The sequence below is a fragment of the Taudactylus pleione genome, unplaced genomic scaffold (genome assembly GCF_031769625.1).
Source record: "Taudactylus pleione unplaced genomic scaffold, aTauple2 ptg000089l, whole genome shotgun sequence".
In the NCBI taxonomy this organism is placed as follows: Eukaryota; Metazoa; Chordata; class Amphibia; order Anura; family Myobatrachidae; genus Taudactylus; species Taudactylus pleione.
Window position 1 is genome coordinate 4,082,814 of NW_028284491.1, and position 25,919 is coordinate 4,108,732.

At 46.3% G+C, this 25,919-nt stretch overlaps 1 protein-coding gene across 3 annotated transcripts in view; it reads right to left on the minus strand.

Annotated features, from left to right (window-relative positions):
• FNDC3A (fibronectin type III domain containing 3A) overlaps positions 1–25,919 on the minus strand; it is a 262,911-nt gene that overhangs the window by 65,022 nt on the left and 171,970 nt on the right. For all 3 annotated transcript variants that reach the window (XM_088469122.1, XM_088469124.1, XM_088469125.1), the window contains 3 exons: positions 21,893–22,127; positions 18,365–18,631; positions 3,064–3,122 (listed from right to left, as the gene is read on the minus strand). In XM_088469122.1, coding sequence (XP_088325248.1) covers positions 3,064–3,122; positions 18,365–18,631; positions 21,893–22,127 — 561 coding nt within the window. The remainder of the gene's footprint in view (positions 1–3,063; positions 3,123–18,364; positions 18,632–21,892; positions 22,128–25,919) is intronic.

Sequence of the window (25,919 nt, forward strand, 5' to 3'; positions counted from 1 at the left end):
CCCTGTTGCCCAGCTGCCCTGGTGGTCTAGTGGGGATGCAGAGAGGACCTCTGTCTCCACTGCCAGCACCACCAGTATCTCCCAGACCGGCTGTGAGAAGCTCTTACCCCCTGTTGCGCAGTCTGCTGCTTCCTGCTCCCTCCTGTGACTGGAGCTCCAGCTGAGGACACTAGCCCAGTGTCCAGCGCTGCGGCCGCCGGCGCTGGGGTGATGGAGCAGTCCATTAGGATGCTTAGCGCTGCTTACTCAATAAAATAAAAATGAATAAAATAAAGTACTAAAAACATAAAGGGGGTCTGCACAGCTTTCAGCGTGTGCCGCTGCTGCAGACACCAACACTAAAACTGAGGTGCCTGTGGCTGGGGACGGGGTATAGGGGGGAGGGAACCTGGGCCGAGGAATTTCATGTGTTAACAGTGTGGTTCCCAGGCTCCATCCCACCAACCTATACCCCAGAGTAAATCCTGTGTCCCCTATGGAGGAAACAGAAATATCCATTTCCACACTGCAAATACATGCCAAAATGAGACTTATGCGTATAGAAGACTTATAGCCTCTTATACCTGGAGAGGAGTAATAGGAGCTGGCATGTGGTAAGCTGTGTGCAGTAAGGGTGTGTAAGTGATACATGCCTCTTGGAGGAGCAGCTTAATGAGTCCTGAATGTACCACCAGGTATGGTTATTAGGAAGCGCATCTAATACAGGTAATGGAGGCCTACGTGGTACCAAACCACTACTAATTAACTGCTTGCATGTTAACCCCTCCAGATAATAGTACTTGATTCATAGGTACTGGAGCTATATTATATCAAGTCATGTCCGTCTATTGAGATTACTTATTTGTCATTGTATTTGTGCCTCTGCAGTATATGATGGATTGTCAGGGTTTCTGTATTTTGTTCCCTGTGTAAAAAGGAATATGTGATATGCACTTATTATTAAAACTGGCAAGACGCTATATATAATTATGGTGCATTAGACACTTCATTATATTATGTGTACAAATAGGATACACAATTTAATACAAACACTATCAATCCACTTTTGTACTGTGATGTGCAGGGGTGGTTTAAGAGAGGAGAGAACCCATGTATGTGCACTCTGTGCGGGCCCCCTCCTCTCAGACAGTGCAGCAGACTCTGTCTTTGTGCAGGCTATGCAAAGTGGACCCGTGTGCACCACACACTCTGCACCCATGATATAGACACCACAGGTGAGGTGTAAGTATAAGCATGTGCACACCTAACAAAGAAGAAATGCCATGTATTGGGTTGGACAGATCAGGTTAAGGTGCCCACACACTAGGCGATGTGGTCACGATGGGATATCGTGTCCGGTTTCCCCTTGAACTCTCCCCAGCAGCTCCCCGGGAGTTGTGGGCACGATTTGGTGTTAAAAACTGTCCAATGTGACAAACGATCTATCGTGCCTCCTAACTTTTTCCAGTGCATCGTGACTGAGATTGTCAGATCTTGCCTGCAGCTGGCAAGATCTGAAGATGCGATGCATGAGCAGCGGGGATGCACATCGGCATCGTAATCGTGAGTGGACACTCAAGATTAGGACATATTTTACACGAACTGACGTCCCGATGCGTCGGAATCGGGCTGATCGTGTAAAATATCGCCTAGTGTGTGGGCACCTTTATACATGTGACTCAAAATACACGTGAGCATACATATTTTGCAACACAATTTTACGCAAAAGTTTTGGTGCACTTGTGTGCATCATTTGCCTTTATACCTAATAATAAATAAGAATAAGAAGAAGAATAAATAGTTATAATGTTGTATACCCAATGCCAAGCCTTATGCCGAGTACACACTTGGCCAACTGATAGGCTGTCCGGCCGACAAACTATTTTGGTGTGCATACACACTTACTGACTGACCAATACATTTGGCCACAGGAACCATTAGTGACATCATAGTCTGAGTTCCTGCGGTTAGCATATGAGTGGGTCGGTCGGTCATCCGGGCACACAGGCAGATGTGCACTATATAACTAAATGATATATCTCATCTGCAGTGCTGCATGGCGGACACGATATATCTATGATTGATGCCACTCAGTGATTTATATTGTGTGTACACATGAGCCGTCGCACTTAAGGATATATCATTTGTCGGCTGTGCAGTAGTATCTATTCGGCCATTCTTCCTCCTGTAGGAGAGTTCAGCCCACAACACAAGGTAGTTTGGATGAAAACCAGCGCACTAGACTCCTGACATATCTGTGTTGCACATGTGTACTAAATGGCTTTCAAAATCTGAACTACTGTAAAAGTCTATTTTTGTATATGTCACTTTCATATTGCTGATGTTATTGTATCTGAGAGAGCTTCTTAGATAAAGGGATTTGCTAGACCTCAGGCTCTCGTAGAAACCAGTGCAAATGTCATTGCTAGAATAGTTCCCTTTCATCTCTGAAAAAAATGAGCAACAAGCAATTTGCCCTTCTCCGGTAAAGAAGTGACATCTAGATCTTTCATCTGTGTGTCAAGTCTTGCAGTCTAATCATCAGAACTCTGTTTTATATAATAAGTAGCCTAAGGAATGTATAGGCTACATTCTGAGGAGCATTAGTACAAACCACAAGTTGGCTGCTCTTTTAAAGTGGACTGGTCAACAATAAGAAATATATTCTATGTTATATCCAAGAACCCTCCAAATCACGAAAGCTACTGGTTCCACATATAAGTTTGTCTTATTTCATTATAAAGACAGTCTCTTTCTTCTTTGCCAGTGGCTGTCTATGCAGATTAGAGGAAGACGTGAAAGTCAACATTTACTTTTATTTTCCAAACATGACTCCAGCCACTGGGGCCAGATATGGAATAGCAATTGTAAAAACAGGAGTGAATTACTATTACACCTAAAATACAAGTCAGCTAATGCCAGGGAGCAACAGTCACAAACATATCGGAGATACAGGTCTGATCAGATACTTCCCTACAAAGTGTGGACCTCCAGTCAGTAATCCCAATAAGGGAACCAGTAATATGGTCTTATGTTGGGATGACCTGTCTTCATTTTGCTAAAATATCCAAAGCATGCACTTACCACTGGCATGGAAATGTTGGACAGCTGAGCTTCTAATGCTTTTGTTTCTTCATCCTTTTCTAAAAAAAAAAAAAAAAAAAAAAAGTCAGTTATCAATGTTTTTAATGGGAGTGAAATAATTTCCATTTTATCATGCCAAAGCTGCAGCCATTAGATCTATAAAAAAAAACAACAACAAGAAAACGCACTACAAAAATTATACCCGATCTACAAGCTCCAAAAGTCCCACTATCAGATTTAGGCCCTCATTCAGAGCCGTTCGCTATTTGTGGTCGTTCGTTCAAAAACAAGGGGTGGCTATGCAAATGATCCTTTCGCACATTGCAGTCTGTTCACACCTCTAAGTCTGAACGAGCGAGCAAAACATACGCTCTTTTATTTCTTAAAAACGCCCCCTGGCCGCTCGCACCATACGTCATGTCCGCTATTTATTAGATTAATCGAGTACATCGAACAGGATATGAACTGCTCGCTACTCTTGTGGTTGGTTTTTTCAACCGCTATTTTACGAGCAGTTCTGAGGTAAAAAAAACCAAGTGACGTGGTCATTGACGCTGCTATATTAATTATGCACACCCATAAAACGCCCGTTTTGACCTTTAAGCACGCCTGCGATCGGATCTCCACTCCCCGTTTTCAAGCACCTTCCCCTGTTACCACCCACATACGCCTCATTCTGTCACTCAAAATAGCAGGCACTCGCTATATTGCGTACAAATGATTTTCGGCCGCACTGACTGGTTCGCGCATGCGTACTAAAAACCGTACGCATGCGCAGATGTGCGAACATCGCTCGGAACGAGCGTACTGTCGATAGCGAGTGGCTCTGAATGAGGGCCTTAGTCCAAGTTAGATGACCAGGAAAATAGATCCCAGAGAAACAATTTACGTATTCTTGGACTCTCCGAATCCTTGAAGGGACTGCACCTATACCATTTCATCCGTACCACACTTCCGGAGATACTGCCCATTACAGATACCTGCTCAGATTTGGTCACAGAAAGGACGCACCGTCTAGGCCCCAGCATCCAGGAGATTCACAAAATCCCCGGCCCCGTAGGGTAATATTTTCTTGCTTAAATTATCTTCACAAAGGAGCTATATGGCTGGCCTCTAGGAGAGTTTGTGATCTCCATAGGAATTATACTAAATTCTTTATATTCCAAGCTCTGAGGTCACCAGAGCATGCAAAGAATTTGCACCTATTTGCTCCCGTCTTGTCAAGGACAAACGTAAGTTTATCCTTCTTTTCCCTGCAAGATTGTGTCTTTATGATGGAGACTCATTCAAGGATTTCACGAATGCTCCTGATGCTGCCGCCTAACTTGCTGAAGAAGCTGCAGAGAAAGATGGTCCTGATATTGCTATGTTACCTGGTCCGGACTGATCGTCGTCTTCTACTTATTACGTGACTTTCTAAACTCCTACTTTGCATAATTCCTGTTCCTGAAACCTTCGTGAGAATATCGTACTTTAGATCTTCTCATATAAATTTGTTTAGCAATTCTTCTTTTCAAGCGATTTCCTTTTGTAGGTCGAAATTTAAAAATATCTTACAATTTTTGTAATAGTTCTCACTATTTTTCATATTATTTCTCTCATTTATTGGTTACGACTTCCATTGTCTTTCTATCACATAGTTCTAATGTCCTAATTAGTTATTATTGTGCTGTTTTGCTGTGTGATTTGGGGTTTGATATTTTTGTCAGCGGCCCTATCTCCCACTACTGTGTTTTAGGTTCTCAGATTACTCAAGTCGTGAATTGGCCCCCTCTAATTGGTCTGCTCTATGTGTGGGCCTAATTTCTTTATATGCTGTTTATTTGTGAGATGTTTTCAGTTCAATAGTCTATATAGTATGTAATACCGTCGGCAGAGGTGAAGATCCCGACAGCTAAAAAGGTAAGTATAACTAACCCTATTCCTCCCCCTAACTCTCCTTTAGGTGTACCTAACCTCCCCCCCTAGTGCCTAAACCTAACCCCCCTTCCCCGCAGCCTAAACCTATGTTTCCCGGGGTAGGTGCCTAACCCTAACCTCCCCCCGGGGGTGCCTAACCCTAACCTATACCTAACCCTCCCAGGGGGGTGCCTAACCCTAATCTCTCCCCCGGGGATGCCTAACCCTAACCCCCCCTTCCCCTAGCCTAAACTTAACCCTCCCGGGGGGGTGCCTAGCCCTAAGTCCCCCCGCGAGCCCTAAAAACCTAAAACGGCTGTCTGTGCCCGGCTTACCTTCGTTCGGTATGCCGGGAGTCGGGCTCCCGGCATAGGTCTAATAACTGTCATTAGTACTTTGCCGGGATTTGACAGTCGAGAAGCCGGCGGCCGGCATTGTGACTGTCGGCTTCCTGACTGCATCCCGTTCATTTAATCCTTATTATGACAATTTATGTCTGTGTGAACTCTACAGCCAAATGTAGAAAAATATTGGTATAGATCAATAAATTACGTTTAGAACTTAATATGCTTAATAGAGTGGTGCTAGCTGCCTCTCCTTTTACTTCTAAGGCCTGAGGGGTGGTCATTCTTGCAAGCAAGCAATTACAGATTACTCAACACACTACTAATACTGATCCTTTAGGTTATTTTGTAATTGCAGTTGTTTCTATTAACAACACTAGTGATGTCAGTGGGCCAGCTTCTGACGGTAGGCGTTCCCTTGGGAACGCCTCCGTCTGGGAGGCACGCCCACCAAAGGGGGCGTGCTGTCAATCAACATCGACAGCACGCCCCCTTTGATCAGACACAACGAGCGAAGAAAGTCCTTCGCTCGTCGCGTCTGGCGCATGCGCACGACGGAGCTCCCTCCGTCGTGCGCATGCGCAGTGCACACCATCGACCCACTTGCGAGCGGACAGCCGCTTGCGAGTGGGTCTGAATGAGGCCCATTGTGTCTTATACTTCCCATACGAAGAAAACATTTCTAGAGAAGTACCGTTCGGCCCAGCAAACACTGACCGAGTCTTTTTAGTTTTTCAAATTATCCCTGACACCATCCAATAAATTAGCCTATACGTTAGCTAAGCAGCATTTTAATGAGATACTAACGGAGTTTGAAGATTGATATTCTAAGCGTAAGGAATAACTTTTTCACAAATTCGACAACCAAACTGGGAAAATGCTCTCTAACTTAGGGGGTCATTCAGACCCGCTCGTGAGCAGCAGTACGCTCGCAAGCGGGTCGATGTTCCCGCACTGGGCATGAGCACGACGGAGGGAGCTCCGTCGTGCGCATGCGCGAGACCCGGTGAGCGACGGGCTCTCCATCGCTCCGGGTCTCGCACCAAAGGGGGCGTGCTGTCGATGTTGATTGACAGCACGCCCCCTTTGGTGGGTGTGCCGGGGGCGTGCCTGCTAGACGGAGGCGTTCCCATGGGAACGCCTACCGTCTCAAGCCGGCCCCACTGACATCACTAGTGATGTCAGTGGGAGTGATTTTGGCTCTGATAGAGTCAAAATCACTCCAGGGCTTGCGGCAGCGAGACCCTACCGCAGGGTCTCCGTCGCAAGCCCGATGGTCGCGATGGTCAAGACCATCGCGACCATCATCATGGACGCTCACTATAGCTGTGGGTGGTAACCCACAGCTATGCGTCCATGAGGACGCTCCAAAAAAAGGTAGGAGGGCCCTGATTCAGAGCGAGCGCTCGGGTCAGAGCGTTCAGCTCTGAATCAGGCCCTTACTTCATAGTTCTCATCCTTTGAGAAAGACGGATGGCTCCCGCACTACTGCAAGTGTGCAGACCACGGAGGTTCTCCGCAGCTTTTATAAAACTATTTATTCTCAGCCTCACTCAGTCCACTGCTATTTCTTCCTTTTGGTGTCCCGACCCTAGATCCTTCTTTAGATGAATCCCTTTCTGCCCCATAACTCTAGATGAAGTCCAGTCTGCTATCAAGGGTTTAAATACATCCAAAGCCCCTGGTCCTGGTGGCTTTCCCATAGAATTGATGGCACTTTACTAACTATTTCTAACCACATTCTTGAGAACTGTTTGCTTCCTTAGTATTTTAATTTGGCCCTTCTCATTGTTATCCCCAAGCCTGGGAGAGATCCGGAACTACCAGGCTCCTACCGCCCTATAGCATTGCTAAATGTCGACTATAAGCTACTGACCAAAACCCTGGCATAGAGTCTTAAACTTGTTCTCCCTCGCATAAGCCATACAGATCAGACAGGATTTAATTGGGGTCGCCATAGGAAGGTCTTGGCAATGGCTCAGTGGTTGACAAACTCTAATCATTCTGATCCTACCAGGCTGCCATAGACGCGGAAAAAGCTTTTGATCTCATGTAAATGGCTGCAATAGTGTCAGATGACCTTAGTCAAGATGGCTGCACCCATGCAGTGCTGGGAATCCTGAGATGACTGGCCAGCACACATATGCAAGCCAGAAAACCAGTAGAGGGTCTGAGTACCAGCAGAGTCACAAAGGGTTTGCAATATCTTGAAATTGGATCACTATATTTTGGCAACTATGCTTGATCCTAGGTCAGAGGTTCCCAAACACGGTCCTTAAGGCACCCTAACAGCTCAGGTTTTAGAGATATCCATGGTTGAGCACAGGTGGTTAAATCAAATTGACTAATATACTAATTAAGTCACCTTTGGTGAAGCATGGATATCCTTAAAACCTGTACTGTTAGGGTGCCTTGAGGACCGCGTTTGGGAACCTCTGTTCTAGGTTTAAGTTGTATGCAATGTCTTTCTTTCCAATTAACACATACCTTAAGAGATGTAAAGTGCTCCTTGCTACCAAGTTGTCAGTGACACAAAAACATCTCTTGCTTCAGTTTCTCCTGCAAATGTTGCTGCAGGGAAAAAAACTGACCTTTTCCAAGACACCCACTGGTGATGAGGTTGAGTCAACTCAGTGCACCAGAGTGAAATACCATTATGAAATCTGTTCAGGCTTAAAAGAATTCCCCACAATTGTTGACACCTCTACCGTGCTCAATCTGATACAGTAATGCTGGGTACACACTGGCCGATCAATTGATCGGCCAATATATCGTGCCCCCGTCGGCCAGTGTGTACGACATCGTTCACAGACATATTGCATTGGCTGTGCTGCACAGCTGATGAATAGATATGTCTGCAGACATATCTGTCCATTGGCAAGTGTGTACGGGCGATCAGCCGATCGCCCGTACACAGGGGCGCAGAGGAGCCGTGAGAGGGTATTAATTACTCGGGTCCGGCACCACTCCCCATCCCTCTTAGGTCACAAGGTCACAGCAGCCCAGCACACGCTACTGTGTGCTGGGCTGCACTGGGAGACTGTCTGAGGTTGATAAAGCAGCAGCCAGAGAGTCTACTATGACAAAGGGGCGGAGCGATCACGCTGGTCGCGCCCCCCATTGGCTGTGTGCCCGGCTGAGGGGCACACAGCACCCCCCCTCCCCAGCACCGCGTATGGGTTTTTTCTTCGAAGGGGTCGTAGCCACGAGGTCCGTGATTAGGCCACGCCCCATACCAGCCCAACCCGCTGCAGCATGCAGATGATGGTCGTTCAAAGTGTATAAATGACCATCATCTGCAGATCACTCGATCTGCAGATATATCGCTATAGTGTGTACCCACCTTAAGTATCAATAGAATGGTGGAGGATAACTTTAATGACCATGTACAAATTAGCATATCACATAGTTCCTTTGAATACTGGGAGGGAAAAGGGATTTTGAAGCCCCTTGTACAAACTAGCTTTGCTTTACTTAAGCTGCCTACCCTCCAGTGTGTACTCGGAAAGAGTGTTTAGCACAGTTGGGAACCTTGTTGATCGGCTTTAGAGACTACTTCCTAAATTGTGTAAAACCTGGTGTTCTTAAAAATGGACTACAAATTCTAGGAGGAAGACCTATCTATGCCATCCATCACCAGCTTTTCATCCAGGCGTATAGGACCCAGTTTCCTGCAGTTTCTCAGTATAATCAAAGTAGTAGCATCAAATCATAGAATTAATATTTATTGACTGTAACTAGGCTGTTACTCTGCCTTGAATCCTCAGGCCTGTAATTTGCTGTTTGGATTCTGTTTCCACTTTAAAAATCTAATTGAAATTTTGGATGCTTGTTTTTTAATAGTGTTTTCCATGTCTCAAATTAGTTTGTTTTATAGTTATATTAGTACTATAATAAATCAATAAATCCATTACTTGGCTTCCACTAGATACTCTACCTCCATTTACCTGTGTTGGCCTCGGGCTTCTGATCAGTTCTTGAGTAATTAAAACATTCTATAGCATTGTATAGTTTATATTAAATAGACATCCTGTCTGCCATTGCAGTGCCACTATGTTTCATAGATGTGCTATATTCTTTTTTAAACTGCTATGTGTTTGTGCCACTGTTCTGTCGCTTATTTTAGCTCACTGCAGCCTTTGGCCAATATGGGTGAAAACAATATTGTGAGCAGTGAGGTGGTCAAAATTGACTGGAAATGACTGGAAGTGAATGTTATTTGTTCAAAAATATGAGATATGGTAAGAACTTACCCTTGTTATCTCTATTTCTACGAAGTCCATAGGGTTCCACAGGATACCTTGGGGTATAGGCGATGGCGGCAGACATCCAGGCACCACAGAGTTAAATTTTCAGCCTCCCAGGATGCACTGGGGTCCCTCTCCTATACCCCGCCCCCGAGCCTCAGGCCACTCAGTTTCGTAGCAAGCCATAGGCCGGAGCAGGAGCAAAAAAGAGAGAGAAGAGTCTGGAACACACAAGAATCACATTCTCACCAGAAGGAGAAGGAGAAACCGGTGACCAGATCAAAGCCCATCTGCAGTACAGGTGCGACAGGGCGGGAGTCCTGTGGAACCCTATGGACTTCGTAGAAATAGAGATAACAAGGGTAAGTTCTTACCATCTCTCATATTTTCTACTTCAGGGTCCATAGGGTATCCACAGGATACCTTGGGGATGTCCCAAAGCAGTATCCTTTCAGGGTGTTGACGCTCCTGTGCTGTAAGGAGAATCCGCCGCCCGAAGGAAGCATCCTGAGAGGCGAAGGTATCAAAAGCATAATACCTTACAAAAATATGGACAGATGACCACGTGGCTGCCAATCACCGCTGAGGCGCCACATCGAGCTGCCCACGAAGAACCCACAGACCTAGTGGAAGAGCTTTAATAGAGGATGGAACAGGAAGACCTGTGAATCCATCCTGCCACAGTTAGCGTAGTGGCAGACCAACCCTTTTTATGGAAATCAGAAAGGACAAAACCGAGAGTCTGATTTCCTAAATGGACTGGTACGGTCAACTTAAATTCTTAGCGCCCGTACCACAGCCAAAGAGGCCTCACCAGCAGACAGGACTGGGGAAGTAAAGGCCGGTACTATAATTTCCTCATTGATGTGGAAACTAGACACCCCCGTAGGTAAAAAACCAGGGCAAGTGCGAAGCACTGCCCTGTTAATAGGAAAGATGAGAAAAAGGGAGGTCTACATGACAGAGCCTCCCATTCTGAGATCCTACTGGCCAAATTAAGAGCCAGAAGGAATACAGTCCTAGCCGTAAGCCATTTGAAATCCACTGAGCCCAGTAGATCAAATGGCGGTCCTCAGAGAGCCCTAAGGACCACAGCCAAATCCCAAGGAGCCACAGGTGGAACAAAGGGATGCTGAATATAACGTACACCCTGCACAAAGGTGCGGACATCAGGAAGATTAGCAATCCTACACTGAAACCATACTAACAGGGCAGAAACCTGCACCTTCAGGTAAGCAAGGCGAAGACCGTTATCTAAGCCCACCTGTAGGAAAGCCAACCTCTGGATATCCGGAATACCCGAGGAGCCTAGCCTCTAGGGCGACACAACTGAAAGAAAGTATACCATACCTAATGGTAAATTCTTGCAGATAAAAGCTTCCGAGCTCTTAGCATGGACAGAGCCCCTGTTAACTATAGAGCTGGAAAAACTCCTAGACCTTAAGAGGGCAGTCTCCACCGCCACACCATCAAGGACAGACAACCCAGGTCTGGGTATCAGCCAGGATCCTGAGACAACAGGTCCGGGCGTAGAGGCAACAGCTTCGGAGTGTTAACTGAGAGGCTCCGAAGATCTGAGTAATAGTGCCATCTGGCCCACGCTGGAGCTATCAGCAGGAGCGTGCCTCCTTCTTGCTAGTACTGGAGGAAGAAGGGATAACGGAGGGATGAGGTACACAACTTGGAAGGTCCACTGGACCTACCTACGTCTATCAGAAGAGTCTCATCTCTGAAAGGCTCCACTTGTTCACCAGAAGATTGAACACCTCCTGATAAAGAGGACATTTCCCTGAATGCACGTCTTGACGGCTGAGAAAGCCTGCTTTCCATCTGAGGATTCCTGAATGAACACTGCCGATGACGGCAGGGATATAGCCTTCCACCCAAGCCAGAATTTGGGACACCACTGTTAGTGTCGCCTGACTTCGGGAACCTCCTAGGTGGTTTACATAAGCCATCATGATGGCGTTGTCAGACTGTACCTGCACGGTATTTCCGGGGAGGACCTGTCCTGCATGCTGGAGAACCTTGAATACTGCTCAGAGTTCTCAGATGTTTATGGGAAGCGCAAAAACTACTGGTGTCCACCTGCCCTGGAACAAGTGTGGACCCGTCACTGCTTCCCAGCCACGGATACTGGCGTCCGTCATCAGAAGGACCCTGTCCGCAATCCCAAAGGGGGTGCCCCTTGTTTAGGTGAGCTTTCCGCAGCCACCAGGCCAGAGAGAGACAACCTCCGGGGAAAGCCTATTGACTTTATCCTATGGGGCAACCCATCCCATCCGGAGAGGATCAAGTTTTTCAGAGGTTTAGAGTGAAGCTGGGTACTCTCCACCATGTCGAACAGCGACACCCTGGAACCCAGGAACCACATTGCCAAGTGAATAGACACTCGGCGACTCTGCAGGCAACTGCGTACCTTTGCCTGTAATGCAGAGATCTTTTCCTCAATCACAAAGATCCTCAGATGTTGAGATATGGAGCATCCTCTGTGAAGAATCAGAGAGGACCATTTCCAGTTTATCAGTCAGCCCTAACGTAGCAACACAGATATTGTCCGTTGCATATGGCACTGAAGTATCTCTGGAGACCGTGGTAACAACAGGAGGTCGCCCGGATAGGGTAACAAGCGGACCCCCTGCATCCGCAGGTGGGCTGCCATAACTGCCATGACCCTGGTAAACCCTGAGGCGCAGAGGCCAGACCAAGGGACAATGCCAGAAACTGGAAATGCTTATCGACCACTGCAAACATGAGGAAAACACTGGTGTGCTAAGAAAAGAGGGGTATTCAGGTAGTCACCCTGAATATATCCAACGACACCACAAAATTCCCAGGCTCCATTGAATGATGGAATGCAGGGTACCCCTCCCGAACCAAGGAACCCTTAAGAATTTGTTGAAGGATTCGAGGTTGATAATGTCCTGGTAAGACCCATTGGGTGTCTGTACCAGAAAGAGGATGGAGTAATACCTCGTTCCCCTTTGGGGCAATGGAATAGGTACTATAACTCCTGCCTGGAGCATAGAGTGTAACACCCTCAAAAATTACAGGGCCTTGTCCTGAATTGACAGAAGACCTGTAACGAAAAACTGTCTGGGAGGCTTTTACCGGGAGGAGAGGACATACCTTCAAGAAAATACTTCAATTACCCCAGTGTCCGTGGTGGTCAGACACCAGCACTGGGCGAACTGGAGAAGCCGGCCTCCAACACTGGGGTCTCCCGAGAGGAGGCCTGTCCCGTGAGGCTGAAGGCTTATAGTCCAACTTGGGAGTAGGACGTCTTGTACTCCAAGCCTGTTCTTATGGCTGAGCAGATTTCCTGGCTACTGACTGTCTTGGAAAGCTGTACTTTAGACTTACCCTGGCCTCACAGGGCCGAAAAGACAAGGGCCCTCATTCAGAGCCGTACGCTCTGAGCAGAGCGCACGCTCTGAATGAGGGCCGGGCTCCATTTTCATGGAGCGTCCTCCTGGACGCTCGTATAGCTGTGGGTCACCACCCACAGGCTATACGAGCGTGCTTTTTGATGGCCGCGATGGTCGAGACCATCGCGACCATCGAAATTGCGAGCCGGAGCCTGCGGTTGAGGTTTTCAACCGCAAGCTCCGGAGTGATTTTGGCTCTATCAGAGCCAAAATCACTCCCACTGACATCACTAGTGATGTCAGTGGGCCGGCTTCTGACGGGAGGCGTTCCCGTGGGAACGCCCCCGTCAGGGAGGCACGCCCACCAAAGGGGGCGTGCTGTCAATCAACATTGACAGCACGCCCCCTTTGATCGGACACAACGAGCGAAGGACTTTCCTTCGCTCGTCGCGTCTGGCGCGTCGCGTCTGCTCAGTGCATAACATCGACCTACTTGCGAGCGGACAGCCGCTCGCGAGTGGGTCTGAATCAGGCCCAAAGTCCCAGACCCTGATGGGACTGTAGCCGATGGCAGACACGCAGACAGAGCTGCTGCCTGCGGGGCCACAATTGCGTCCAGACGAGGGCCAAACATGACTTGTCCCGTAAAAGGCAAAGCATTCCAAATGGAATCTGTGTCCGCTTTCCAAGAGCACAACCACAGGGAGCGGTAAGCCACTACTGCTGCCGAGGAGATTCTGGAAAGGAGTAGGCTATATGTAAGACCGTCTCATTATGAACGTGGCAAAGTCTCTGAGAATTTGCCACTATCCACCTGCTCTGCTGGAGAGTCAGTGTGCAGAGACCCAGTTACCTACTCAGCGCTCCATGGCTCTGGCCCCCCAGCACACGGCCATAGCCGGCCTGGAAGCCCCTCCAGCAAGGGAATATTGGATTTTAGATATATTTGCACCTTGCAATCTGGAACCTCCTTCAAAGAGGACCTGGAGGGCATGGGCAACGTAGCACTCCTCACTAGGCGTGTAACATGACAATCTACCCGTAAAGGTAACTCCCATTCGGAAATGTAATTATCCGCAAAGGGGTATGCAAAAGGTCAACCGTTTTTGAGGCTGGAACCGCTTACCCGGATTTTCCACGCCTCCTCTAAATGATCCACCTGACCAGATAGAGGAATTACAGTGGCAACACCCTTATCCTTAAAGAAGGCATATTTGGATTTAGCCACGGGAATATGTAATAACGAAAGCCGCACGGACTGCCCGTATAAGGCCAGGTATATAGACTTTAGACCCAGACTACGCCTCCTTTGCACTAAAGGGCTCGTGTCTGAAAAAGTCAATAATGTCACCGTCATCAGACATCATGCCTTTACCCGTCTGAGACCCGAAAGGCCGTTTAGAAGGCCGAAATGGTGACTCCCCCTGTAAAACATCCATCAGGTGCTATACCATTTGGACAATAAATTTACCCACACAGGCTCCTGCGAGACCTGGGGGGGCGAAAAACAGGATACACTGGGGTACCATCAACTGTCCAGGGACCCCTGCATGTGATGAGACCACCAAAGGCTGCGATAACCCCTATGGGGAAACGCAGGGGGTAGCGAGCCGAGGGCGGTCCCCTTTTTTGTGCAGGCACAGTGACAGAAATGAGGAGTGATATATAATACAACATGCCCTTCATAAACCCTCAGCGTCTACATATCCCTCCGCTAACTGCACATGATATCAGTACATTATAGCCGGAAGAGGATATCCTCGTTCACTTTCAGACATGAGGAGTGTGAACGGAGCGTATGTGACCGCCCACACAGAAAAACCACGTTTACTGTGAGGTAACAAACACCCTGCAACACCGCACCGCAAGGGCTGTAGCAGAAGAACAGGGATAGGAAAAAGGCTGACAGTCAGAAATGAAAGTACAGGCAAAAAGCGCTAGCATTTAAGTCACATACAATGCACAGATAATATCCTGCATTACAAACACTGCGATCAACTACACAGACCAGAGCCTGGTAGGAAACAGTGCTGCATACACTGACCTTAATTGAAGGAGAGGTATGCGGGTGACCCGGACCGCAATGGCACCTGTATCAGCTTCCAGCAGCGTTTGCCATCCCCAGCACATGTAGTGAGAAAATGGCCACCGAGGAGCAGAGAGGAGGCGGACCCGGGGGAGGAGCGCTGACACAGCCCGCTCAGACCGCTGTGGAATGGCACTGTGCAGCGGGGGAGACGCCGGCTGTGAGACAGGGAAGGCGTTCTCCCCTGGCCTGCTATTAACCCCTGGGATGCCGCGCTGTACCGCACATGCTGCGGTCCGCTGTCCTTGGTGGTCTAGTGGAAGGCGCAGGATCAGTACCTGGCCCCACGCGCAGCCGGTCCCCAGGGAGCCCCCTGCCTGGGGACCAAACAGGACTGTGTTACCGGCGGTGCCCACCGCGGGACCCCGCCGCTTACCTTGTTCCCCGTGCATCCGGCCACAGTCCAGGTAACCGGGGTCACCGCTAGCTGTAACCCCAGCTACCTACCAGCATCCCCGGATCGGTACCGGCGTTCTGGTACCGGCGGGGTGTAGGAGTGACAGCATGGACGTCAATACTGACTGTCCTATGCTGGAGCACTCTAGTTGTGCAGCCACAGCTGCGAAGAAATATTCAGGGGCCTTAATAAGACCCCCCTCTGTACGGTGCAACTGGTCCGGCCAGGCACCGACGAAAACTGGGTGGCCTGAGGCTCGGGGCCGGGGTATAGGAGAGGGACCCCAGTGCATCCTGGGAGGCTGAAAATTTAACTCTGTGGTGCCTGGATGTCTGCCGCCATCGCCTATACCCCAAGGTATCCTGTGGATACCCTATGGACCCTGAAGTAGAAATAATGTAGGAACAAATACAGGCCTACATTTCATGATTTTAGCTGTTTTTAACAATGTTAAAAAAATCCAAAACCAAAACAGAAAATATCCAAAGCGCTTGTGGGTGGTTTTCCCAAAACCAAAACCTTTGAGGGTGGTTTTGCCAAAACAAAAACCTGGAGATCCACACACATTTCTATTCAAAACCACTAAAAGAATTCGAAAATAGCAGAAAAAACAAATAAACATGTTCAAATTTGGACTTAACAACTTTTCAATGTCTAGGTTGCACCTCCACCTCCCCCTGCATACATTGAAAAGAATTCCAAATATAAGGAGGATTTCAAGAAGATCTAAATCCATTTGATTTATCCAGGACAACCCCTTTTTTATGAACAAAACACATTAACATAAAATGTAACTTCTATTATAAATGCTTAGATTTGGAGATATGTTGTATTAGAAACATGGCCATGGTAAGACACAAAGGGCTCTATTTATTAACATAATTTTTACTAAAATAAAGTGAAAAAGGGTGTTTTCACACCCTTTTCACATTATTTTAGTTTCACCTGTAGTTATTACAGGGCAATTGGAGTAGAATTAGTAAAATTCGACTCCAACCAGGGCCAGATTAACAATGGGGCGGATGGAGCTACAGCTCCAGGCCTCCACAGAAAAATAGGCCCATCAACATGACAGCATGATTACCAGCTGCCTAACTGGCCATACATTTTAAGTATTTAAATAGATTTTCTAGTTTTCCCTTTAAAAAAAATGATGCAATTTTTCTATTTCTATGTAGTTAGGGAGACATTGTGTCTCATAGTGTAGGGGGTGTACACACCAAGGTGACTCTGATCACACCCACACCACACCGATCACAGCTCTTCCCCTTCTCAGTATAGGCCCTTGAACATTTTAAGCTCCAGGTCCATGTGGGCCTTAATCCGGCCCTGACTCCAACTCCCAGTATCACTTATTTTTAGTAAAGCAGATCGCATTTCCCATAATTGTAATGGGAAATGTGATCCGACCACAGTTACTAAAAATAAATTGTAAAAAAATACCGGGGGAAGCCCTGTGATAATAACGCCACCTGGAGGTGGCGTTATCCAGGGTCTCCCCCGGTTACCGGGCTCCCACTCTGCTCTAACGGGGAGAGCAGAGGCGGGAGCCGGTACCAGTAATCAGCTATGTGGTTTAAGCAGACCGCAAGCTGATTGCTGTAAAAACAAACAAAAAAAAAATTAAACATTTTTTTTTTTTTTACTTACCTGAATCCAGGGACCGGTGATCGGGCCTCCGGTGATGGCTCCTCTCCGGTCAGCTGGTCTCCCATAGTACACTGGGGCCCGGTCATCAGGCCCCAGTGCAGTATGGGAGATCACCTGATCGGGAAGCCCGGAGAAGATCACCGGAGGCCAGGAGGATGCAGGTAAGTGCAATGAAGGGAGGGGGAGTCGCGTGGGGGGGTCGCGGGGGTCCGCGATCGCGGGGGCGGGGCTTAGTGTTGGGGGGCGGGGCTTTGCTTCGGTGGGGGGGTAGTAGCGGTGGTCGGTCGGCGCATGTGCGGGCTCTTAGTCGCGGTATTTTTTCCGAAAATACCGCGACTAGAGTGCGGATGGGATCCGCAGGGACAGAGCTTTATCGCAAGCTCTGTCCCTGCAAGGGATTTATAGTAAATCCCTGTGATATTGCCTGAATTCGCAATGCGAATTCACTCGATAATATCACACTACAATCCGCATTCAATATGCGGATTGTAGTAAATAGAGCCCAAAATCCTTAGCTCAGAAGCAGAGAGAATACGTGTGATTTGTTTTTGCTGTTAATGAGTTAGATACAATCATGGTGTATCTGACAAATGCAATTCATCCAGCCAGATTTACTTTGGTACTCAAGGTGGAAAGCGAACTGTGTGGTTCTCATTCAAACAGTAACTTAAAGAGAGCTGCAAATAAATAGTTTTTGAAGGAAATATTAAGAAGAGAACAATGTGAAATATCTCACGTCTTGCAGCACAGTGGAATACTATGTGTCAAGCCTAAGACAAGGTAGGACAAGGCACATGTGGTCCCCTCTGACAGAAGACACTGCTGCATTACAAAACGTCCGACCAGAAATTGGAGGCAAAATACAAAATAAAAAGTTGGAAGAATCCTTTCAGTTTGGAAGATGCAGAGTGAAACTTTTTGTTTAGCTGAAATCATAATGATCAACACTAGACAAGAAGGAGAAACACACTCACGGAAACACATAAATAGGAAAAGTGCACTGGTTGAAATAGGGGATGAACGAGAGCTTATCAAAGCTGAAAAGGACTTATGCCACCTATGGAAACAGGCTATTCTGTAGGACTTGCGTGTGGACAGCCAGATAATGATAACTCAATGGGATTTTTCTGCATCTGAACAGGACACAACTACAACTGCACTTGTACATCAATGATCTCAGATGGTCCCAGTATGTCTGTGATACTGTAGTAGGAAGATGTTTATTACAATTCCGAGTCGTCACTAATTGTCCTGCACATAACAACATTTAGGTACATAATTTTATGTACACTTTATGTTATTACACTTACCTTGCGTCTCTGCTTCTACTTGGGACAAAAACTTCCCTTTCTGTTTATTTTTGGACTGCCCCGTATTTACAGCCAGACTATTCTGTCCTTTGATTATACCATTAGATTCGTTGACTGGAGATGAGCTTTTCTTGGGTGAGAAAGGGGGACTGTTCAGCTTGTCCTTCTGAGCACCATGACGGTCTTTTAACTTTTTCTGCAGACGTTCGTGTATTTTACTGGACCTCTCATCTCGGAGACCGGACCTCCCATGTGTAGAAAGTGCATCTACAATATAAGCAGAAGAAAGACATCAGTTCAACCATTGCACATAACAATCTTCATGCTTATCTTAAGGGTATACATTTTATAAGATTATACTTCAAAGTTCAGCACGAGCCAAACTGTAAAATATATAATCAGTCTAAATTATTACATGGTACAGCATACTCCATATGCAAAACATAAGACTAAAATAAGTCACATACAATTATATTTCTGCTTTTTTACATTTTAAAGGCCAATTAAGTTTTTAGTGACTTTTAATATCTTTATAATGCACATTGCAGCTAACTCTGTCTGTGATGTGTTTTTCATACTACAAGAGATTCACTCCCAACAGTCAGAGTGTAGGAGAAGTGACAGAACAACTTTATTAGCAATTAAATGTAGTTTCACTGCCAAAAGCAGCAGTGACAGTGATATTTTAGTACTCCTCCAGTTTGTCAGGTCATAAGAGATATCACCATATGGATGCCCCACGCCTTAGAGATGCATAAAATTTGACGTGCACATACCTTTAGGAGGCATATGTGCATTCCATAGGTCTTTTGCAGACACTATTATCATCCAAATTTCTGGCTTGATAAGGATGATGTCGTCTGCATGGTTGTGTTAGTGTATGTATATATATATATATATATATATATATATATATATACATATGTATAATGGATAAATATGCATGCACTCTAATCAAAGCAGCAGAAATGCTTGTGCTAACATTTTTTTTTCTGTGGGTGCAAAATGTTACAATATAACATTTAACACCACCTATGTATGATAGACCCAATTTAGTATTTAATATGTTTACAATCACCATAAAACTCAAAAATCAATAGGCAGGATTTCTGGTGCAAACCCTGGCACCACTTTCTACTATGCCACCTGAATGGCCTGTGTGCCAAACCCATGCCCCATCTGTTCATGGGACAAAGAAAACCTTTTAAAGACCATCATTTCCATTTAAACATCATAGTGAAAAAGGAAGGAAAAAAAGGTCTTATACATTAAAGTAGTATAAGGGTGTTAATTGAAACTTTTTGTCTTATTTTCTAATTTTTGATAGAAAAGATTCATTAGGTCTTTGTTCTGCACCTACTCATTGTTAATACAACAGTAACACGGTGATAGATGGGTTATTCTCCTGTTTATTAGGATATCCAATGGGTCCCCTGGCAATGTCATCGCAATTTCCCTTTATCCGGCAGGCCGGAGCAAGTTGGCCAGGGGGCTTGTTGGATATTCTCAATGCCAGACTGCAGGTAAGCAAGCTTTTAAGTTTGTGAGTTTAGTTAAATATAGTCCACAAAAAAACTGAATTTCAGTTTTAGTTGAAAATATCCTTTAATGTAAATTAAGTATTATGTAGTTACTTAAAAGTCTTATTAATATAGCCACCAGCCTTAAGCTGCATACACACGGTTAGATTTTGTTAAAGAGCCGAACGATAACAATTGTAAAAATCGTTCAATCGTTCATATCTTTGACATGTTGGGAATGCATCGACCAACGATGTGCGTTCCCGCATGTCAGATAACGATATCAGACATCGACTGTGTTTGCAGTAAGATTTGGACGATTTCATTCATTTTAATACTGTCAGAAATCGTTCATCGTTCACAAAATCATTCAAATCGTTGATGAAATCGTTCAATGAAATCGATGATCTGACAAATCTGACCGTGTGTATGCACCATAAGTTGAATTTTTTTTCTCACTTTGCAGGTAAAGTTGATTGTGGCAACATTGTTTCAACAAAATAAAAAAACAAAACAAAAATATGTCCGGCAGTCAAGTTATGCTGTAATAAATAGTGATAGAGGAGGATGTAAGAATTATAACAGATTTCATTGAAACTGAAATAACACATGTCATCTGGAATATCCAGCTCCCAAAAAAAGAGGCAGAGCATTATTTTAGGACGCTGTATATGTATATTTTCCTTCAGACAGTTAAAAACGAAATAAAAATAATTTAGAAATAATCTAATCATTTTCATGACAAATGTTTGGATCTCTCTTTTATTTAAATTAGCCTAATTTTTCAGGTGTGCATGAATTACAAATAATCATGTATAAACGCTTTAGCCAGTGAATTTCAAGGTCATGAGATTTACTTTTTTACGCATACCACTTTTCATAAACTTATAATTTTGAAGTTTAAATATTACTAGTTAGCAGCCTGTCAAAATAACAGGACATTGTCATGCCCACGAAAAGTCCAGTTTGAGCGCTTAAATGGGTCACTTTTCGTTCATCTCTGCTTGCCAGCTCAGGGAGCTGCAATCAGAAATGTCAGATGAACTTCAAAGTGCACACTAACAGTAAATAGCCAGCGCCAGCTGCAAAGACGGGGGAAGGGCACCGCCTGTCAGTGTCACTGAGCAGCGCTGTGGGAGTCGGTGTCCCTGCAGCGCTGCTAAGAAATCCAGAATCCGAGGCAAACTGTTACAGTGCTGTTTGCCGGTACAGACCGTAAAAAAAACGGTAATGTGCCGGCTAAAATGGTACAGTTGGAGGCCATGATGTCAGTGGCAGCAGCTGAGCTCACCCAAACGGAGCAACAATTGAATTGCTCCGACGGGCACCATCGATAGTGGCTGCCGGCACACAGGGCCATAACTAGGGTAGTGCGGCCGGTGCCATCGCACAGGGCAACATAGGTCAGGGGGCGCTTTTGGGCCTGTCAAATTTCTTTTTATTATCATTCTTGCTTGTAGCTTCCTCCTATTTCATCCCCAGCATCTCCTGGCCTCTCCTATCTCTTCCCTGGCCCTTCCCCATGAAGCCATGGCCCTTTTTTGGGTGCATTATGTCCCTTTGAAAAATGAGGGGGGCGCCAATGCTCTTTCTGGCACAGGGCACCAAAAAGTCTAGTTACGGCTCTGTCGGCGGACAACAGACTTGAAAATTCCTCCCATAAAGAGGTGAGGAGCAGCGTTAGCCTTTTATATATATAGATATTGGGCAGGTCTATATTCCTCAGACTGTCAGTAAATCAGATTAGGATTTGTATGTTTTTTTTCCTAGGTGTGCTAGAGAAGTGTGATCACATTAAAAAGCCACAAGGTAACCCCCTCCATGCCGTGCTATGTGGCCAGCGGACTCCGGCAGTGGAACCAACATGTTTTTTTATTTATTTTTTCCCCCATCTGTAATATAGCTCTGTATCTCCATTTCTAATAACATCAGCTTCCGAAAACAAATATGAGCAGAGAGAAAGGCATTCTCAAGTAGGTAAGGCATCTATATCAGCTACAATACTTACCCAGATCTCCATATACCTGTGAAGGGTGATACTGAGGGGTGTACTGGGAGGCCATGTCTCCTGCTGCACTGACCGGAGAGTAAATGTGGCGAGGAGGTGGAGGCATCATAGCAGGAAGGGGTATAAAACCTGGCAGCGTGGGAGGCGGCCGGTGTATGACAGCATGGCCACTTGTGTGGAACTCTGGGGGCTGTGGAACCACTACAACCCTCCTCACACCATTGTCTTCAATCACCTAGAAAACAAGACAAAAGGAAAAAAACATAGTAAAGTAATGCACAGTCCAGACCTGTCACCAGCTGCTAAATGTGCTGTTACTATATAAAGATTATGTCCACTGGAGAGACAGCATGTCCACTGAAATCGATCACCTGAAAATCCACTAATCCATGCCAACATTCTCTGCAAGGCAAAACATGAATGAGAGATTTTCTGTATTACTGTAAATATGAACAGTATAAAGCTACAAGGGACACAATGCAATTCTTTCCTCCATATTTGCTCCCTCTCACACGCTTATTGCAGCTATTTACCAGGGGAGTGGTCTGAGGAAGAGTTGAGGTGTAGCAAGGACGAGCAATCATGGTAATGAGACTAATCTCTATCACGCCGCATTCCCTCACCACCTTGATCCATGTTACTTTTTGAGGTAAGCGCAATATGTAATAACTAAATACATCATATACAAACAGACCAGCGTTTCCCAAATCCAGTCCTGCATGTTTTCCAGGTTTCCTCACAGAGGTTCTGATTCAGAGACGAACGCTAAAGCCATGACAGCTGTAATCCCGTACGCAGCTCCTGTGCGATAATATGCAAATGTTGCAGACGCTGAGGATATGTAATGAGACGCCACAGGGGCCATTGCAAACCCGAGGATCTGTGTACAAAAACGCAGCATCAGTTGCAGATCATTCGATTATCGGTCTTCTGAGTAACCCTATGGTCCGTGCAGAATGGCAGCGGGAATTGAGAAGCTGGAGCCATTTTTGTGGCATACGGGATCACAGATGTAGGCTGTGACACACCACGGGAATGGCCGCGACACGCCTGCATTCTGTGCGCCACCACCTGTTACCTCCCACAAACGCTCTCTGATTGGCAATCACACTGCGAGGAAAAACGTCTCTGCGAGTGACTATGGTAATGTAACTTGACGCATGTGCAGTGTGACAGACTCATGCACAGTTTAAGATAATCTCTCAATTGCGTATATATCGGCATTGAGTACATCTCTGAATGAGGTCCAGCGTCGCAAGTGAAACACTTACAACCACATGAGGATCTTTACAAATGTATCAGTCAGCAATGAATAATGCCAGGTCATGGAAACAGGTTTGTGTTTGGTGAGCTGCTTTTGATGACAGCAGGACAGATGTTCAACATGAGAGGCGATTCAGATTGGATATTGAATAATAAATATACAGTAACACATCCTGATTTACCCAAATCTAACATTTCAGACAGCCATTTTGGGGTCCGCACTTGGAAAGTCAGGATTGCTGGCAGGTGTGGCAGTGATTCCCAACCAGGGTCGTCAAGGCACACTAACAGTCCTAATTAAGTCACCTGTGCCCAGCTATGGCTAGCCTTAAAACCCGGATTGTTAGTGTGCCTTGAGGACCGTGGTTGGGAACCCCTGAGGTATGGGATTGATTGGGGTTCGGTGGAAATAAATGTATATTACCCAGAAAAGACAATCTCTGTATATTTAATATCTTTAAATATAGATCTGTCTTTAGATAAGTATGCCAGGTGTAGGATATGTAGAAAATATGCATAATCTGCACATACTGAAAGGCGTGCATACATAAGCAGTTTAGTGGATTACTAATATAGGGATGCTATACTTCCCAGAATTCGAACGTGTATCCCGGTGTCCTGAACATTTTGTTTTGGACGCCCTAGTGACCCGGTTTCAGAGATGCATGGACCGGTGGTGGACCTGGATCCTTGATCCCTCCCTGTCAGCCATTAATGAAGCTCATGGCGCCATCTTTGAAATTCAAGATGGCCACGGTGAGCCCTTGGGCTGGCTTAAAATCGCCAGCACGAGACTAGGGCAGACAGTCCGATGGAGGAAGAGATGCTAAGAAAAGCTCTTGAAGATAGAAGACACCGAGGAAGTTCTGAAGTTCAGGTGGGTGCTGGCCATGCAAAGGAGCTTACAGGCAGGCACCCACCAGGTGAAGATAGAAGACCCCAGAAGTCCTGGACGGTGGCGGCATGCAAAAGAAGGCCGCCACCCACCAGATGAAGATACTGAATAATACATTATTAAAACATTCGGTGTCTGTGTTCGGTCTTTATTGTAATATTTTATTTACAGACAGACTACAGGTGCCAGCAGACTCTTAATGTCCGAGCATGGTACTTGTTGCTCCACAAGTGCCGACATACCGGGGCAGGCTTGCCGGGACTTGTAGACCGCCTGTAAAGAACAATGTTCACTATTTCCAATAACCCCCCCACCCACTGCCACCAGGGTTGTGGGGAATAGCGCTGGTTGTTCCTCGGGAAAGGATGCCCTATTTGATTTTTTTGCAGTCCCAATTTCAGAGGAATTTCAGCCATGGGCTGACCAGTTTGGGGCTGGGTAATGTGATGACAGGGGGACACACATCGTGGCACTATCAGCCCGGCTGGTTCAGCCTAGTGCTGGTAATTGGAAAATAGGGGAAACCCCATGATTTTTTCCCCTATTTTCCAATACCAGCCCAAGCTGAGAGGTCAGGGGCTGGTTGTCGAGGCGGTTGGGTGGAAGACATAGACAGCCAGGTCAGATAAAGCATCAGTGTACACATGGTCCCCGGTGGTCGGCCGCTATGATGTCATGACGTCAACTGCGGCCGACCGTTATGGTCTTCCCGCAGCCATTCTGACTTAGACAGCAGAAGTGGAAGAATCACTCCTTCTCAGTTCCAGCACAGCTCAGTCTCTAGCAGCAGCAATGTGACAGTTTCCCACCGAACCAGCAGTGAAAGGGAGATCACACATCACACAGCTCTCATCCAGTGCCCTGTGTGGGCTGTTAAAAAAATTAATCCAGAGCCCTGTGTGTGGGCTATTAATGATATTAATCCACTGCCCTGTGTGTGTGGGCTGTTGAAAAAATATGAGATATGGTAAGAACTTACCCTTGTTATCTCTATTTCTACGAAGTCCATAGGGTTCCACAGGATACCTTGGGGTATAGGCGATGGCGGCAGACATCCAGGCACCACAGAGTTAAATTTTCAGCCTCCCAGGATGCACTGGGGTCCCTCTCCTATACCCCGCCCCCGAGCCTCAGGCCACTCAGTTTCGTAGCAAGCCATAGGCCGGAGCAGGAGCAAAAAAGAGAGAGAAGAGTCTGGAACACACAAGAATCACATTCTCACCAGAAGGAGAAGGAGAAACCGGTGACCAGATCAAAGCCCATCTGCAGTACAGGTGCGACAGGGCGGGAGTCCTGTGGAACCCTATGGACTTCGTAGAAATAGAGATAACAAGGGTAAGTTCTTACCATCTCTCATATTTTCTACTTCAGGGTCCATAGGGTATCCACAGGATACCTTGGGGATGTCCCAAAGCAGTATCCTTTAAGGGTGGGGACGCTCCTGTGCTGTAAGGAGAATCCGCCGCCGAAAGGAAGCATCCTGAGAGGCGAAGGTATCACAAGCATAATACCTTACAAAAATATGAACAGATGACCACGTGGCTGCCAATCACCGCTGAGGCGCCACGTCGAGCTGCCCACGAAGGACCCACAGACCTAGTGGAGAGCTTTAATAGAGGATGGAACAGGAAGACCTGTGAATCCATCCTGCCAAAGTTAGCGTAGTGGCAGGCCAACCCTTTTTATGGAAATCAGAAAGGACAAAACCGAGAGTCTGATTTCCTAAATGGACTGGTACGGTCAACTTAAATTCTTAGCGCCCGTACCACAGCCAAATAGGCCTCACCAGCAGACAGGACTGGGGAAGTAAAGGCAAGCAGTGCCCTGTTCCTAGGAAAGATGAGAAAAAGGGAGGTCTACATGACAGAG